Genomic DNA, 19,017 nt, shown 5'->3' on the forward strand with positions numbered 1-19,017 from the left:
GTATTACAGAGAAAGATTGGATAATAGATGGTAATAAATGGAATCTGTAAATGGTATTATACTAAGTCAACGCCTAGTCAGGATGAAATAATTTATCCAGACAAACCGTGTAAAGGCAAAAATCCACCTATGATCAAACAAAAAATTAATAGTTATGATAAATGAAACAAATTTTGCACAACTGAGCTTTGCTAAACTAACCCAGCTGTTCCGCCACACGCAAGATGGCCGCATAATGGCACCTTGTGACTCGCTGCGTGAGGCGGCGACTTCTAGGGAGAGGCGCATTCACGTGACCCACGCCGGGGTTAGATCCGCTTAGCGGCTGCGACTTATTGTTTCTTCTCGGGGGTCAGAGGTCACCGGGGCGGTGTGTGACATAGCTCCGGTGCATGTGCGGAAACAACATGTCTGTGCCGCTACTCACCGACGCTGTGACCGTCCCCGGAGGGGAGCGAGAGACGGCGGCGGTAAGACCCATCTGCGTCCAGACATTGGGGTAGATGAGCATGTGCACCATAGGCGGGTCTGGCCATGACCATAGAGCCCCTTTATAGTGTGCGGCCGTCCTGCCACTCCGCTGCTGCTGGGTTCCCTGTGTGTGGTCAGACTGCGGCTGTCTAGTCACTGGCTGGTGGTGAGCGCTGGGTGGGGACTCCCCTCTGATTACCATCACCTTCCTCTAGTATACGGCTGTAGGTAACGCTGCCTATATGTGTCCCCCTACTGATGTGATTTATGTGTCTCTGCTGCCAACAGGTGATCTTCCTGCATGGGCTGGGGGACTCCGGGTAAGTTCAGTGTTTTGATTTGACCGACAAGTGACTACTACACAACGTTAGATTTGGATTAATATGTACAAAATGAAATTATTTTCATCCTTTCTGAATGCATGCTGGTCAGTGTGGTGCTGGTTGTTTATGGACTACTTACATTGATAAAAGCTAATATTAAGAGACAAATAATATCATATTGTACGTTCCAGTCAGTTTAGTGTATAGGTCGCTATAGTCTGAGAAAACTATTAGTGAAATTGCATGATCTTGACTTGGGAAACTGCTAATATTGGAAACATAGCGCAGGCAATATAAAATTGTTTCCCTTATGAGTTTGGGATTGGTGCATGTAATTTCATTTTATACAATAGTGCTCCTTTGTTTTAGTGTCAGTTTGTCAAACTTGAAACTTTTTATTTAAGATTTTCTATATCCACATTAACCATTACTTCCCTGGGGTTGGGTATGAAATGCCGGCTGTCGGGATGCTGGCGGTCAGGAGACCGACAGCGGGATCCCGACAGTTGGAAGTCCTAGCAGGGGTTGGCAAGTGCTCTAACCCTCCCTTTAAGGTGCCTAACCCAAAAGACCCCCACCCACCCGGTAACGCCTAAGCCTAACCCCCACTCTTCCTGCACTCTAAACCTAACTAACTGTCCGCTCTTCTCCGCCCCTCCCCCCTCTTCCCCGCACACTGATCCTAAATCCCAGGGGGTTTCCTAAACCGAACCCCCATATCCATAGTACTTACCCGGTCTGCTGTGTGTACAGTCGGGATTCCATCAGTGTTTTGTCCTCTTTCAGTATTTCGGTGCGACTGTAGGGATATTAACCGCATCCCCTTCCCTGTAACGATCAACAGCCATCCACAACCATCCACCACTGCTGTAGATCTGCTCAGCTAGTCCACTCTATTCTCCTGTAACCCACCAGCTGTTCCCTTCAAACTAAGGGGAATTTTTAATTACGAGTGATATTCTTGTTATCACTCGTTCCTAAACTTAAATGATGCTCCAGCCAATCAGCTCATGTAATTGTTCAAACATCACAGGAGCAGATTGGTGTACCATTTAAGATGAGTGATAACAAGAATATAAATAGTTATTAAATATGACCCTTAGCCCACCCCCTTTTTTTTTTTTTTTTAAGAACGTGACGGGGCTCTAATGTCAATCACAGCAGCCACAGCTCTAGGACAGCCAACCAATCATCAGATCAAGTTAAAAACCATTGCTTGTAGGTTACATTCTTTCTCAATGGGGTGAATTTAAATGTTTTGGATGTCTAATCCATCTAAATGGGACATTTTAGACGTCCAAACAATTGTCACAATTCAATTGATGTTTGGGCACACATGCATATCCGCTGACTCCAATTCGGACATGCAAAGTGCTGATTTAGCACACATTTCTCTTCGCACCTCAGTAGGCTGCATGAAGATATGTCATCCCCGCAGCTTCAGGGCGTCTAAATGGAGCAGCAATTGAATTATTCTGTTTTGCACATCCTAATGAGAGCGGCGGGGTAGAACGTTTGAATCTGCCCCATTGACTGCTGTATACCTTTCTTTTCCAATAATGGAGTTTTGACTCCACCCACATCTTCTGCATTAATTTGCAAAAGAATATTATTGAAGGATATGTAAAACAAAACAAACAAAATACACCGAACAAGTCATGTTTTGAGGATTTCTGTTTGTGGAAGTATGTGGGATAGTTACTGACCCAGCAAAATAGACTAATTCACTTGTTCAAGAATAAAGAACGCCACCAAACAGGTCCTGTTTTGTGGTACTTGAGGTCTGCAGACGGAGACGTGGCCAGAGTCTGCGTGTCAACATAGGTAAGTCGGCATGTATGTAATAAAGTTTTATTTTCAAGGTGTGTGTGTCCTGTTTTTATTTGGGTATTTTTTTTGCAGTAGAACTACAGGTACCAGCGGGCCCGTTTCCCCCCCGCATGCTGGTACTTGTGGTTCTCCAAGTACCGGCTTGCGGGTGAGGCTTGCTGGGACTTGTAGTTCTTCTGCAAAAAAACAATATTCTTAGATTTTACTCAAGGCTATCAGCCCCCCATCCGCAGCCCTTGGATGGGGGGGACAGCCTCGGGCTTCACCCCTGGCCCTTGGGTGGCTGGGGGGACGGACCCCTTGATTGAAGGGGTCCCCACTCCTCCAGGGTACCCCGGCCAGGGGTGACTAGTTGGATATTTAATGCCACGGCCGCAGGGCGCTGTATAAAAGTGACCACCGGCTGTGGCATTATCTGTCCAGCTAGTAAAGCCCGGTGCTGGGCCAAAAAATACGGGGGACCCCTACTCTTTTTGTCCCCCGTATTTTAACAACCAGGACCGGGCGCAGAGCCCGGTGCTGCGCCCGGTCCTGGTTGTTAAAATACGGGGGATCCCCTGTCATTTTTTTTCCCGTATTTTGGCAACCAGGACTGGCTCAAAGAGCCCGAGGCTGGTTATGCTTAGGAGGGGGGACCCCACGCAATTTTTTTTCGGGGTTTTTCCTGTTTTTTTAGCATTTTTAAAAATCGAATCAAAATCCGTCAAAACGGGCGTTTTTCGACAGCGGGACTGTCGAATTCGTTTTTTATTGAATATGTCGAATTCCGGCACCCACCTGCCGGAATTCGACGGTCGAATTAAAAATCGGGCGAAAAATTGCCGCAATTCGCCCGGAATTGCATATACCCCTATAAATGTCACATAGAATTCCATCACCATAGAAAGTATGAAGTGAATGCTGATATCTGCAATCTACAGCGGGAGTTTCTTTATCCCTTTTTATAATCCACACAATTTACTAATGAATACTGAAATGCTGATATTAGAACTCTTTACACAGCTTCTATTTACAGAAACCATTCACATCAGTTTGTGTATGTATGTATACATGTGTGTGTGTGTGTGTGTGTGTATATATATTTCTCTGACGTCCTAGTGGATGCTGGGAACTCCGTAAGGACCATGGGGAACAGACGGGCTCCGCAGGAGACTGGGCACTCTAAAAGAAAGATTAGGTACTATCTGGTGTGCACTGGCTCCTCCCTCTATGCCCCTCCTCCAGACCTTAGTTAGAATCTGTGCCCGGCCAGAGCTGGGTGCTCCTAGTGGGCTCTCCTGAGCTTGCTAGAAAGAAAGTATTTGTTAGGTTTTTTATTTTCAGTGAGATCTGCTGGCAACAGACTCACTGCTACGTGGGACTGAGGGGAGAGAAGCAAACCTACCTGCTTGCAGCTAGCTTGTGCTTCTTAGGCTACTGGACACCATTAGCTCCACAGGGTTCGAACACAGGGCCTGACCTCGATCGTCCGGAGCCGCGCCGCCGCCCCCCTTGCAGAGCCAGAAGACAAGCGATGAAATCGGCGGCAGAAGACTCCTGTCTTCATTAAGGTAGCGCACAGCACCGCAGCTGTGCGCCATTGCTCCCACAGCACACCACACACTCCGGTCACTGTAGGGTGCAGGGCGCTGGGAGGGGCGCCCTGGGCAGCAATAAAAATACCTTTGGCATAAAAATACACATAATACAGTCTGTGACTGTATATGTGTAAAACCCCCGCCATTTTTAGTCAGAAACAGGACAGAAGCCTGCCGCTGAGGGGGCGGGGCCTTCTTCCTCAGCACACCAGCGCCATTTTTTCTTCACAGCTACGCTGGAAGGAAGCTCCCCAGGCTCTCCCCTGCAGTATCCTGGTACACAAAGGGTGAAAAGAGAGGGGGGGGGGGGGCACATAAATTTAGGCGCAAAAATGGTATATACAGCAGCTACTGGGTAAACACTGAGTTGTAGTGTAATCCCTGGGTTATATAGCGCTGGGGTGTGTGCTGGCATACTCTCTCTCTGTCTCTCCAAAGGGCCTTGTGGGGGAACTGTCTTCAAATAGAGCATCCCCTGTGTGTGGGGTGTGTCGGTACGCGTGTGTCGACATGTCTGAGGTAAAAGGCTCCTCTAAGGAGGTGATAGAGCGGATATGTATGTGAGAGGGTGTCTCCGTCGACAACGCCGACACCTGTTTGGATATGTGTAAGTGCTAAGGTGAATTTATTGCACAAATTGTTAGGGAACAGACAGGAAATCTACCCATGTCTGTCCCTATGTCACAGAGACCTTCAGAGTCTCACAATGCTCACTATCCAAAATAACAAACACTGGTATCGACACGGAGTTTAACTCCACTCAAAAATGTTTTGCATATCACTAATGACTCATCTGTCCCTGACACGAGAGTACACATGTTTAAGGGGAAGAATGCTGAGGTAAATTTCCCTCCTCTCATGAGGAAAAAGAGCGGGAATCTCCAGACAAGAGACGGCAGCTTCCCACAAGAGAATTCTCAGGCTGTATCCTTTCCCCACTAGGGCCAGGATGTGTTGAGAATCTTCCTCTAGGGTGTCCTGTTTGCACAGACGGTAGCACTTGCTATTCTCAGGGATCCTGCAGATAGCGTGCACATTCTAGTATACTACCCAGACCGGCGATTGTGTCGGCATGGGTTTATAGCGCTGTGGCAGCGTGGACAGGTACCTTATCAGCAGAGATTGAGACCCTAGTAAATATATTAAAGATGCTGTCTTAAGTGATAGATATATAGTTATAAAGCATGCCCAAAGAGACATGAGTATACTGGGTCCTAGAGTCAAAGCTATGTCGATCTCTGCTTGACGTGTCCTGTAGAATATGCATTGGACAGATGATGCCGACTTAAGAGGCATATGGAAGGCTGAGGATTGTGTGGAGAAGGGTTCTCGGGCCTGGTCTCCACAGCTATAGCTGGTAATTCTGCTAGTTTGCCTTATATTCCTGCACAGCCTAAGAAAGCACGACATTATTAAATGCAGCCTTTCGAATAAAGAAACAAGAAAGTCTGAGGTGCGTCCTTTCTTGTCAGAGCCGGGATCAACACAGCTAGTTCCCAGGAACAGAAGTCCTCCCCGGCCCCTACAAAAATCCACCTATGCCGCTGGGGCTCCACAGGCGGAGCTAGGCCCGGTGGAGACACGCCTTCGTAAGTTCAGCCACAAGTGGGTTCACTCCCTGTTAGGTCCCTGGGCAATAGATATTGTGTCTTAGGGATACAAGCTGGACTGTGAGAAGATGCCCCCTCACCGACGGCCCTGCGGGCTTCCCCCCAAGAGGGGGAGCCAGTGTTAACTGCAATTCACAAATTGTATCTTTAACAGGTGGTGGTCAAGGGTCCCCTCCTTCAACAAGAGGGTGTTATTATTCGACCATGTTGTAATCCCGAAACCAGACTGTTCGGTCAGACCCATATTGAATTAAAAATCCCTGAACATATACCTGAGAAGGTTCAAGTTCAAGATGGAATCGCTAAGAGCGGTCAGGGCAAGCCTAAAAAGAGGGAGACTTTATCGTGAATCGGGTCATAAGGGATGCATACCTTCATGTCCCCATTTATCCACCTCATTAGGCGTACCTCAGAATTGCGGTACGGGATTGTCATAACCAAGGTAATGGCGGATATGATTGTGCTCCTGCGGAAGCAAGGTGTCACTATTATCACGTACTTGGACGATCTCCTCATACAAGCGAGATCAAGAGAGCAGTTGCTGAACAGCGTATCACTTTCTCTGGAAGTGTAACGGCAACACGGCTGGATTCTATATATTCCAAAGTCGCAGTTGGTTCCTACAGCTCATCTGCCTCTCCTAGGCACGATCCTAGACACAGACCAGAAAAGGGTTTATCTACCGATAGAGAGAGCTCAGGAGCTCATGACACTGGTCAGGAATCTATTAAAACCAAAGCAGGTGTCAGTGCATCACTGCACTCGAGTCCTGGGAAGGATGGTGGCATCATACGAGGCCATCCCCTTAGGCAGGTTCCATGCGAGGACCTTCCAATGGGAGTTACTGGACAAGTGGTCCGGATCACCTCTTCAGATGCATCGGTTAATCACCCTATCCCCCAGGGCCAGGGTGTCACTCCTGTGGTGGCTGCAGAGTGCTCACCTTCTCGAGGGCCGCAGATTCTGCATTCAGGACTGGATCCTGGTGACCACGGATGCAAGCCTCCGAGGGTGGGGGGCAGTTACACAGGGAAGAAATTTCCAAGGTCTGTGGTCAAGTAAACAGACTTGCCTTCACATCAATATCCTGGAACTAAGGGCCATATACAACGCCCTAAGTCAAGCGGAGATCCTGCTTCGCGACCAACCGGTTCTGATCCAGTCAGACCGCAGGGGTTCATGTAAACCGCCAAGGCGGCACAAGGAGCAGGGTGGCGAGGGTAGAAGCCACCAGAATTCTTCGCTGGGCGGCGAATCAAGTAAGCGCACTGTCAGCAGTGTTCCTTCCGGGAGTGGACAACTGGGAAGCAGACTTCCTCAGCAGGCACGACCTCCACCCGGGAAAGTGGGTACTTCATCAGGAAGTCTTCACGCAGTTTGCAAATTGATGGGAACTGCCTCAGGTGGATTAGATGGCGTCCCACCTCAATAAAAAGCTAAAAAAGGTTTTAAGCCGGGTCAAAGGACCCTCAGGTGATAGCTGTGGTCGCACTAGTAACACCGTGGGTGTTCCAGTCGGTCTATGTATTCCCTCCTCTTCCTCTCATACCCAAGGGCTGAGAATTGTAATAAAAGGAGGAGTGAGAACAATATTCTTTGCTCCGAATGGGCCAAGAAGGACTCGGTACCCGGAGCTACAAGAAATGCTCTCAGAGGACTCGGGGCTTCTGCCTCTCAGACAGGACATGTTGCAACAGGGGCCCTGTCTGTTCCAAGACTTACCGCGGCTGCATTTGACGGCATGGCGGTTGAACGCCGGATCATAGCGGAAAAGGGCATTCCGGATGCAGTTATTCCTACGCTGATAAAGGCTAGGAAAGACGTGACAGCAAGACTTTTTCACTGTATATAGCGAATATAGGTTGCTTGGTGTGAGGCCGGGAAGGCCCTACAGAGGAATTCCAGCGGGGTCGATTCCTGCACTTCCTACAGTCAGGAGTGACTATGGGCCTAAAATTAGGATCCATAAAGGTCAAGATGTCGGCCCTATCCATTTTCTCTCAAAAAAAACTGGCTTCACTGCCTGAAGTTCAGACGTTGTTCCGGGGGTGCTGCATATTCAGCCTCCTTTTGTGCCACCGGTGGCACCTTGGGATCTTAACGTTGTGTTGGATTTCCTGAAATCCCACTGGTTTGAGCCACTTAAGACCGTGGAGCTAAAATATCTCACGTGGAAAGTGGTCATGCTATTGGCCTTAGCTTCGGCTAGGCGTGTGTCAGAATTGGCGGTTTTGTCATGTAAAAGCCCTTATCTGATCTTCCATATGGACAGGGCAGGTAGGGTGGTATCATCGTTTCATTTGAACCAGCCTATTGTGGTGCCTGCGGCTACTAAGGACTTGGAGGATTCCAAGTTGCTGGACGTAGTCCGGGGCTTTGAAAATTTATGTTTCCAGAACGGCGGGAGTCAGAAAGTCTGACTCGCTGTTTATTCTGTATGCAGCCAACAAGGTTGGCGCTCCTGCTTCGAAGCAGACTATTGCTCGCTGGATCTATAGCACGATTCAGCGGGTTCACTCTGCGGCTGGATTGCCGCATACAAAATCAGTAAAAGCCCATTCCACAAGGAAGGTGGGCTCTTCTTGGGCGGCTGCCCGAGGGGTCTCTGCTTCACAGCTTTGCCGAGCTGCTACTTGGTCGGGGTTAAACAAGTTTGCTAAGTTCTACAAGTTTGATACCCTGGCTGAGGAGGACCTTGAGTTTGCTCATGCGGTGCTGCAGAGTCATCCGCACTCTCCCGCCCGTTTGGGAGCTTTGGTATAATCCCCATGGTCTTTACGGAGTTCCCAGCATCCACTAGGACATCAGAGAAAATAAGAATTTACTCACCGGTAATTCTATTTCTCGTAGTCCGTAGTGGATGCTGGGCGCCCATCCCAAGTGGCGGACTCTCTGCAATACATGTATATAGTTATTGCTTAACTAAAGGGTTATTGTTATGAGCCATCTGTTAAATGAGGCTCAGTTGTTGTTCATACTGTTAACTGGGTATGGTTATCACAAGTTGTACAGTGTGATTGGTGTGGCTGGTATGAGTCTTACCCTGGATTCCAAATCCTTTCCTTATTGTGTCAGCTCTTCCGGGCACAGTATCCTAACTGAGGTCTGGAGGAGGGGCATAGAGGGAGGAGCCAGTGCACACCAGATAGTACCTAATCTTTCTTTTAGAGTGCCCAGTCTCCTGCGGAGCCCGTCTGTTCCCCATGGTCCTTACGGAGTTCCCAGCATCCACTACGGACTACGAGAAATAGAATTACCGGTGAGTAAATTCTTTTATATATATTGTCAAAGTCAGAAAAATATCACGCTGCACGTTGCCATATATGCACTTCATGCGTGTGCACGCTGCATATTTAATCAAAATGATGTATTTTATAAGTTAATTTCTCTATCGTCCTAGTGGATGCTGGGGTTCCTGAAAGGACCATGGGGAATAGCGGCTCCGCAGGAGACAGGGCACAAAAGTAAAGCTTTTCCGATCAGGTGGTGTGCACTGGCTCCTCCCCCTATGACCCTCCTCCAGACTCCAGTTAGATTTTTGTGCCCGGCCGAGAAGGGTGCAATTCTAGGTGGCTCTCCTAAAGAGCTGCTTAGAGAAAGTTTAGCTTAGGTTTTTTATTTTACAGTGAGTCCTGCTGGCAACAGGATCACTGCAACGAGGGACTGAGGGGAGAAGAAGTGAACTCACCTGCGTGCAGGATGGATTGGCTTCTTGGCTACTGGACATCAGCTCCAGAGGGACGATCACAGGTACAGCCTGGATGGTCACCGGAGCCGCGCCGCCGGCCCCCTTGCAGATGCTGAAGTTAGAAGAGGTCCAGAATCGGCGGCTGAAGACTCTGACAGTCTTCTAAAGGTAGCGCACAGCACTGCAGCTGTGCGCCATTTTCCTCTCAGCACACTTCACACGCTGTCACTGAGGGTGCAGGGCGCTGGGGGGGGCGCCCTGGGAGGCAAATGTAAACCTATATACTGGCTAAAAATACCTCACATATAGCCCCCAGAGGCTATATGGAGATATTTAACCCCTGCCAAACTTCACTAAAGAGCGGGAGACGAGCCCGCCGGAAAAGGGGCGGGGCCTATCTCCTCAGCACACAGCGCCATTTTTTCTCTCACAGAAAGGCTGGAGAGAAGGCTCCCAGGCTCTCCCCTGCACTGCACTACAGAAACAGGGTTTAAACAGAGAGGGGGGCACTAATTGGCGATATAAATATATATATAAAGATGCTATTAGGGAGAAACACTTATATAAGGTTGTCCCTATGTAATTATAGCGTTTTTTGGTGTGTGCTGGCAAACTCTCCCTCTGTCTCTCCAAAGGGCTAGTGGGGTCCTGTCCTCTGTCAGAGCATTCCAGGTGTGTGTGCTGTGTGTCGGTACGTGTGTGTCGACATGTATGAGGACGATGTTGGAGGAGGCGGAGAAATTGCCTGTAATGGTGATGTCACTCTCTAGGGAGTCGACACCGGAATGGATGGCTTATTTAAGGAATTACGTGATAATGTCAACACGCTGCAAGGTCGGTTGACGACATGAGACGGCCGACAAACAATTAGTACCGGTCCAGGCGTCTCAGAAACACCGTCAGGCATTTACCTCAGTCGGTCGACACAGACACGGACACTGAATCCAGTGTCGACGGTGAATAAACAAACGTATTCCTCATTAGGGCCACACGTTAAGGGCAATGAAGGAGGTGTTACATATTTCTGATACTACAAGTACCACAAAAAAGGGTATTATGTGGGAGTGAAAAAACTACCTGTAGTTTTTCCTGAATCAGATAAAATAAAATGAAGTGTGTGATGATGCGTGGGTTTACCCCGATAGCAAATATTGGCGTTATACCCTTTCCCGCCAGAAGTTAGGGCGCGTTGGGAAACACCCCTTAGGGTGGATAAGGCGCTCACACGCTTATCAAGTGGCGTTACCGTCTCCAGATACGGCCGCCCTCAAGGAGCCAGCTGATAGGCAGCTGGAAAAATATCCTAAAAAGTATATACACACATACGGTGGTTATACTGCGACCAGCGATCGCCATCAGCCTGGAGATGCAGTGCTGGGTTGGCTTGGTCGAATTCCCTGACTAAAAATATTTTATTGATATAGAGCATTTAATAGGATGCATTCTATATATATATATGTATGCGAGATGCACAGAGGGATATTTGCACTCTGGCATCAAGATAAGTGCGTTGTCCATATCTCCCAGAAGATGTCATGGACACGACAGTGGTCAGGTGATACAGATCCCATACGGCACATGGAAATATTGCCGTATAAAGGGAAGGAGTTATTTGGGGTCGGTCCATCGGACCTGGGGGCCACGGCTACAGCTGGGAAATCCAACCTTTTTACCCCAAGTTACATCTCAGCAGAAAAAGACACTGTCTTTTCAGCCTCAATCCTTCCGTTTCCCATGTGGGCAAGCGGGCAAAAGGCCAGTCATATCTGCCCAGACATAGAGGAAAGGGAAGTAGACTGCAGCAGGCAGCCCCTTCCCAGGAAAAGAAGCCCTCCACCGCGTCTGCCAAGTCCTCAGCGTGACGCTGGGGCCGTGCAAGCGGACTCAGGTGAGGTGGGGGGGTAGTCTCAAGAGTCTCAGCGCGCAGTGGGATCACTCGCAAGTTGACCCCTAGATCGTACAAGTATTATCCCAGGGGTACAGATTGGAGAGTCGAGACATTTTTTCCTCGCAGGTTCCTGAAGCCTGCTTTACCAACGGCTCCCTCCGACAGGGAGGCAGTATTGGAAAAAAATTCACAAGCTGTATTTCCAGCAGGTGATAATCAAAGTACCCCTCCTACAACAAGGAAAAGGGTATTAGTCTTCCACACTATATTGTGGTGCTGAAGCCAGAAGGCTTGGTGAGACATAGTCTAAATCTGAAATCTTTGAACACTTACATAAAAAGGTTAAAATCAAGATGGAGTCACTCAGAGCAGTGATAGAGAACCGGAAAAAAGGGGACTATATGGTGTCCCTGGACATCAAGGATTACCTCCATGTCCAAATTTGCCCTTCTCAACAAGGGTACCTCTGGTTCGTGATACAGAACTGTCAATATCAGTTTCAGACGCTGCCGTTGAATTATCCACGGCACCCCGGGCCTTTACCAAGGTAATGGCCGAAAAGATGATTCTTAAAAGAAGAAAGGCATCTTAATTATCCCTTACTTGGACGATATCCTGAAAGGGGCAAGTTTCCAGAGAACAGTTGGAGGTCGGAAAAGAACTATCTAAAGTAGTTCTACGACAGCACGAGTGGATTCTAAATATTCCAAAAATCGCAGCTGTTTTCCGATGATACGTCTGCTGTTCCTAGGAATGATTCTGGGCATAGTCCAGAAAGAGGTATTTCTCCTGGAGGGGAAAGCCAGGGAGTTATCCGACCTAGTCAGAAACCTCCTAAAACCAGGCCAAGTATCAGTGCATCAATGCACAGGAGTCCTGGGAAAAATGGTGGCTTCTTACGAAGCGATTCCATTCGGCAGATCTCACGCAAAAACTTTTCAGGGGGATTTGCGGGACGAATGGTCCGGATCGCATCTTCAGATGCATCAGCGGATAACCCTGTCTCCAAGGACAAGGGTGTCTCTTCTGTGGGGGCTGCAGAGTGCTCATCTTCTAGAGGGCAGCACATTCAGCATTCAGGACTGTGTTCTGGTGACCACGGATGCCAGTCTGAGAGGCTGGGGAACAGTCACACAGGGAAGAAATTTCCAAGGAAGTGTGGTCAAGTCTGGAGATTTCTCTCCACATGAATATACTGGAGCTAAGGGCAATTTACGATGCTCTGAGCCTAGGAAGACCTCTGCTTCAAAGTCAACCGGTGCTGATCCAGTAGGACATCATCATGGCAGTCGCCCACGTAAACAGACGGGGCGGCACAAGAAGCAGGAGGGCAATGACAGCAAGGATTCTTCGCTGGGCGAAAAATCATGTGATAACACTGTCAGCAGTGTTCATTCCGGGAGTGGACAACTAGGAAGATTTCCTCAGCATGAATGAATTCCACCCGGAAAAGTGGGAACTTCATCTGGAAGTTTCCACATGTTTGTAAACCGTTGGGAAAGACCAAAGGTGGTTATGATGGCGTCCCACATGAAGCGCCAGGTCTAGAGACCCTCAGGCAATAGCTGGGACGCTCTGGTAACACCGTGGGTGTACCAGTCGGTGTATGTGTTCCCTCCTCTGCCTTTCATACCCAGTGTATGGAGAATGATAGGAAGGAGAGGAGTAAGAACTATACTCGTGGCTCCGGTTTGGCCAAGAAGAACTTGGTACCCGGAACTTCAAGAGATACTAGAAAGGATCTTGATTCAGCAAGAATCATGTCTGTTCCATGACTTACCGCAGCCGCGTTGACGGGTGAACGCCGGATCCTAAGGGAAAAAGGCATTCCGGAAGAGGTCATCCCTACCCTGGTCAGAGCCAGGAAGGAGGTGACCGCACAACATTATCACTGCTTAGGTGAAAATGTGTTCCATGGTGTGAGGCCAGGAAGGCTCCACGGAAGAATTTCAACTAGGTTAATTCCTACATTTCCTGCAAACAGGAGTGTATATGGGTCTCAAATTGGGGTCCATTAAGGTTCAAATTTCGACCGGTCGATTTTCTTCCAGAAAGAAATTGGCTTCAGTTCCTGAAGTCCAGAAGTTGTTAAGGAAGTACTGCATATACAACCCCCTTTTGATGTCTCCAGTGGCACTGGGCGATCTCAACGTAGTTTGGGATTCCTAAAATCACATTGGTTTAAACAACTCAAATCTGTGGATTTGATATATCTCACATGGAAAGCGACCATGCTGTTGGTCCTGGCCTCGGCCAGGCGAGTGTCAGAATTGGCGGCTTTATCTCACAAAGCCATATCTGATTGTCCATTCGGATAGAGCAAAGCTGTGGACTCGTCCCCAGTTTCTCCCTAAGGTGGTGTCAGCGTTTCACCTGAACCAGCTTATTGTGGTACCTGTGGCTACTAGGGACTTGGAGGACTCCAAGTTGCTGGATGTTGTCAGGGCCCTGAAAATATAGTTTCCAGGTTGGCTGGAGTCAGGAAATCTGACTTGCTGTTTATCCTGTATGCACCCAACAAGCTGGGTGCTCCTGCTTCTAAGCAGACTATTGCTCGTTGGATTTGTAGTACAATTCAGCTTGCACATTCTGTGGCAGGCTTGCCACAGCAAAAAATATGTAAATGCCCATTCCACAAGGAAGGTGGGCTCATCTTGGGCGGCTGCCCGAGGGGTCTCGGCATTACAACTCTGCCGAGCAGCTACGTGGTCGGGGGAGAACACGTTTGTAAAATTCTACAAATTTGATACCCTGGCAAAAAGAGGACCTGGAGTTCTCTCATTCGGTGCTGCAGAGTCATCCGCACTCTCCCGCCCGTTTGGGAGCTTTGGTATAATCCCCATGGTCCTTTCAGGAACCCCAGCATCCACTAGGACGATAGAGAAAATAAGAATTTACTTACCGATAATTCTATTTCTCGGAGTCCGTAGTGGATGCTGGGCGCCCATCCCAAGTGCGGATTATTCTGCAATACTTGTACATAGTTATTGTTACAAAAATCGGGTTATTGTTGTAGGAAGCCGTCTTTCAGAGGCTCCTTTTGTTATCATACTGTTAACTGGGTTTAGATCACAAGTTGTACGGTGTGATTGGTGTGGCTGGTATGAGTCTTACCCGGGATTCAAAATTCCTCCCTTATTGTGTACGCTCGTCCGGGCACAGTACCTAACTGGAGTCTGGAGGAGGGTCATAGGGGGAGGAGCCAGTGCACACCACCTGATCGGAAAAGCTTTACTTTTGTGCCCTGTCTCCTGCGGAGCCGCTATTCCCCATGGTCCTTTCAGGAACCCCAGCATCCACTACGGACTCCGAGAAATAGAATTATCGGTAAGTAAATTCTTATTATTCCCCTGAGTTCAACAGGTATCAGTGGGTCTCAAGATGGCTCTTTGACCTTAGAGATTCCCCAAACAATAGCTTTCATGTTGGGAGGGCTTCACATGTTCTTATGCATAGTTAAGCACAGGAATAGTAATTGAAGATTAATTGTATTCCGAATCAGTTTCTTTCCCGCAGACGGAGTACAATAGCCTTTAATGACACTAAGCTTTGAGATTCAATGAGGAGGGCCAACACCTGTGTTTACGAATGGGGCTGGATTTGTCTCCAGAAGAATGATTGCTGGGATGTCATTGTCTCAACTGAAAGTGGACAGTGAGACAGTATTCGCCAAACAATAGCTTCCCACAAGACAGGAATTTGAAACAAGTGCATAACCAAGATCACATGGTCAGCTCTGCTCACTGATACAGCTAGCCCACATGCTGTGAAAGACACACACTTCCTGTGGTTGACACACCCCCACAGCTGTAATGCAGGTATGATATATCCACTGGAAATCACAGGGCACACTCACTCACACAGCTACATAGCACCCAGAAGCATGGCTGGCTCATCACCAGGACTGACCTCCTTACGAAGGCTAAGTATTGAATTCACATGGCTTAATGGCATAGAATAGTTTAAATATGTGTTTGTGGTAAAGTAGTTGTGAAATGATTGGCATAGAATAGTTAGTTTGGAGATACAAATGGCTTAAGGTTAATGGTGCTTGTGCAGTTGTGTGATTGTTGGGTGTTGGGATGATACTCTATGAAATCTGTAATGAATTGGAACAGTAGACAATCTGTAGCATAGCATCTCTGGTATACATTTATGGATGGTGATTTGTAACAGATTATAGTAGTTTTACATGATACATCTTGCTGAAGGTTAGAAGTCAAAACATACTTCCTTTTGTTACTGTAGTCATGTGCTTGTAGCAATAGCAGGCTGATACTTGAGGGTACCTGGTTATTGAGATACTGTGTTGGCTTGAAATTGTGAAAGGTGATTTAGATGGTTTGGAATTGTAAAATCAGAACATATGCATTGTGTTGAGGCTTGGACATTTTGGAATATAGTGGAGTCTTGTGTCTTCTGCTATGTGATTGTGGTGTAGCAGAGAGTGCCATGTGTTTGGACTTGCAAATCTAAAATGGCTGCTAGCATTCCCTTTTAAATCATATGTTACAGACTTTGGAATCATGGGAGTTTTTCCCAAAATGGAGTCTAGCTTCTGTCCCATGCGGTATTGTAGGGACCATTGTGTTGTTGCTGGGTGTTGTGTATATAGGGACAGCCAGCCTGGGTGAGCTCAATTTTTCTCTCCACAAAGGGTCTCAGCATTGACTAACTGCGCAGCGATTGTTTCTCACATGTGTAAATTCTCTGCAGACATATTGTCTCTTATTTAATGTTATAAGCCATTCTCTCTCTCTCTCCTTCCCCCCCCCCTTTAAATGTAATTGTATCTTTATTGTATTTTGTGTGTAGTGATTCGGTTAGGTATTTTATGTTATCTTGGTAGTGTATAACTTGTATTGTATTATTCTTTTGCGATTGAACGTTCATTCATTTCCTTAAAAGGCGTTAGACCCTTAGACCGGTATTTGAGTGTTTATTATATTGCTAAGGGGTTCTCAGAGCGTCACATACGCTCATACAGCTTTTAAACTAACAAGGTTACACTGTGTTGCATTTACACCTTATCACTGCACAAGGGTTTACAGTATAAGTACATTGTTTATGGTATAGTTATAAAAGTTTAATTCTGTAAGTGTCTGCGACGCCTGTGCTCACACCCTGTGCACAGCGTCTGCTACACTAAGGGCGTACCCTTGCGGTACCTTTTGCGCCAATTGCGTACTGTGTTTCTTAACCTTTTTAAAGTGTTTTAAATAGGATAAGCATATAGGCTTTGTCAATATATATATATATATATATATATATATATATATATATATATATATATATATATATATATGTATATATTATGATTCCAAGTAGCTGCTCCCTTAATTCTGTTCCTAATGAAAAGCAATAAATAAATAAATTATATATATATATATATATATATATATATATATATATATATATATATATATATAATTTTCTCATATCTCTTTGTGTGATGTGTGACCTATTTTTTTTATTGTATTCTTTTTTTCTTTTTTTTATAGACATGGCTGGGCTGAGGCACTATCTGCTATTAAATTGCCCTATGTGAAGTACATATGTCCACATGCGTGAGTATGATTCTGAAATATTTTGTTCTGCTGTTAGAGGATTCCTTGACTAAATAGTGTGCCTCACTTCTGGCTTACACATTAAGTATGATGCAATTTTTACTCCTGCAGACCTCGTATTCCCGTATCACTGAACATGAAGATGGTGATGCCAGCTTGGTAAGCATGTGTCCATGGCCAATACCTCTTTCATGGTAGAACCGCTGGGGTTTCCCATTTAAAAAAAAAAAATTTGCTTCTCCTTTCACTGCAGGTTTGACTTAATGGGCCTAAGTCCGGACGCTCCTGAAGATGAAGCAGGAATTAAGAAGGCTGCAGATAGCAGTAAGAATACATCTAGTGAATGCTGCAGAGTTACCTATCAAACTACAGAAGTTAACCTACTTAATGTTTTAAAGAAAAATAAAATTCACATCTTACTTTCTTTTAGTTAAGAGCATCATTGAGCATGAGGTAAAGAATGGAATTCCGGCAAATAGGATTGTCCTTGGTGGATTCTCTCAGGTGCGTAGTGTTACCCTTGTGGCAGTTGTGTGCTTTGACATGGGATACAGCCATGTTAGGTACCAGCATAAACACTGGATGATTACTGCTGCCTTGATTCATAGATCATCTTATTATGCCTACCTGTTGCAGAGAAATTTAATTAAAAGTGACCACTACATTATATTTTTATTTCTCCAACTTCTTAGCACTGTTCTCAAAAATCCACTAACTTGCACAAAACATTACATCTGCATAAGTATATTATCATAGTTTAAACCAGTCTTTACCCTTCATTGTCCTTTTCAGGGAGGTGCTCTATCTTTGTATACAGCGCTGACCTGTCAACACAAACTTGCTGGAATAGTTGGGCTCAGCTGTTGGCTGCCGCTACACAAGACATTCCCTCAGGTAAGGTTAGCGCAAGTTCTGTATTGCTGACTCTACATTTTAGTGACTGGATCCATAGAACACCACATTCCTTATTTTTAGCTGTTTGGATGGAGGTAAGGTCAGAGCATAATGTTGTATGGGCAAGAGTTTAAACGCTGAAATTTTTGATGCATGTACTTTCCAGGTTTAGTGTGCCTGAAAAATAAGATTTTACTCACCGGTAAATCTATTTCTCGTAGTCCGTAGTGGATGCTGGGACTCCGTAAGGACCATGGGGAATAGCGGCTCCGCAGGAGACTGGGCACAACTAAAGAAAGCTTTAGGACTACCTGGTGTGCACTGGCTCCTCCCACTATGACCCTCCTCCAGACCTCAGTTAGGATACTGTGCCCGGAACAGCTGACACAATAAGGAAGGACTTTGAATCCCGGGTAAGACTCATACCAGCCACACCAATCACACCGTATAACTCGTGATACTATACCCAGTTAACAGTATGAAATAGAACTGAGCCTCTCAACAGATGGCTCAACAATAACCCTTTAGTTAGGCAATAACTATAAACAAGTATTGCAGACAATCCGCACTTGGGATGGGCGCCCAGCATCCACTACGGACTACGAGAAATAGATTTACCGGTGAGTAAAATCTTATTTTCTCTGACGTCCTAAGTGGATGCTGGGACTCCGTAAGGACCATGGGGATTATACCAAAGCTCCCAAACGGGCGGGAGAGTGCGGATGACTCTGCAGCACCGAATGAGCAAACTCTAGGTCCTCCTCAGCCAGGGTATCAAACTTGTAGACTCTTGCAAAAATGTTTGAACCCGACCAAGTAACAGCTCTGCAAAGTTGTAAAGCCGAGACCCCTCGGGCAGCCGCCCAAGAAGAGCCCACTTTCCTCATGGAATGGGCTTTTACAGATTTAGGGTGCGGCAGTCCAGCCGCAGAATGTGCAAGTTGAATCGTGCTACAGATCCAGCGAGCAATAGTCTGCTTAGAAGCAGGAGCACCCAGCTTGTTGGGTGCATACAGGATAAATAGCGAGTCGGTTTTCCTGACTCCAGCCGTCCTGGAAACCTATACTTTTCAGGGCCCTGACTACGTCCAGTAACTTGGAATCCTCCAAGTCCCAAGTAGCCGCAGGCACCACAATAGGTTGGTTCACATGAAAAACTGATACCACCT

The 19,017-nt window shown here is 46.8% G+C and overlaps 1 protein-coding gene across 2 annotated transcripts in view; it reads left to right on the plus strand.

The window, feature by feature from the left end:
• The first annotated feature begins 273 nt into the window (after positions 1 to 273).
• The window catches only part of LYPLA2 (lysophospholipase 2), a 49,556-nt gene continuing 30,812 nt past the window's right edge, over positions 274 to 19,017 (plus strand). Inside the window, exons 1-7 of one of the 2 annotated variants that reach the window (XM_063954100.1) lie at positions 274 to 470; positions 760 to 791; positions 16,889 to 16,954; positions 17,066 to 17,113; positions 17,208 to 17,278; positions 17,385 to 17,458; positions 17,747 to 17,848. In XM_063954100.1, the coding sequence (XP_063810170.1) occupies positions 393 to 470; positions 760 to 791; positions 16,889 to 16,954; positions 17,066 to 17,113; positions 17,208 to 17,278; positions 17,385 to 17,458; positions 17,747 to 17,848 (471 nt within the window). In that variant the 5' untranslated portion in view covers positions 274 to 392. Of the gene's footprint in view, positions 471 to 583; positions 638 to 759; positions 792 to 16,888; positions 16,955 to 17,065; positions 17,114 to 17,207; positions 17,279 to 17,384; positions 17,459 to 17,746; positions 17,849 to 19,017 lie in introns of those variants that run through there. The other variant, XM_063954101.1, reaches the window with a different exon arrangement.

This window comes from Pseudophryne corroboree, chromosome 2, assembly GCF_028390025.1.
Source record: "Pseudophryne corroboree isolate aPseCor3 chromosome 2, aPseCor3.hap2, whole genome shotgun sequence".
In the NCBI taxonomy this organism is placed as follows: Eukaryota; Metazoa; Chordata; class Amphibia; order Anura; family Myobatrachidae; genus Pseudophryne; species Pseudophryne corroboree.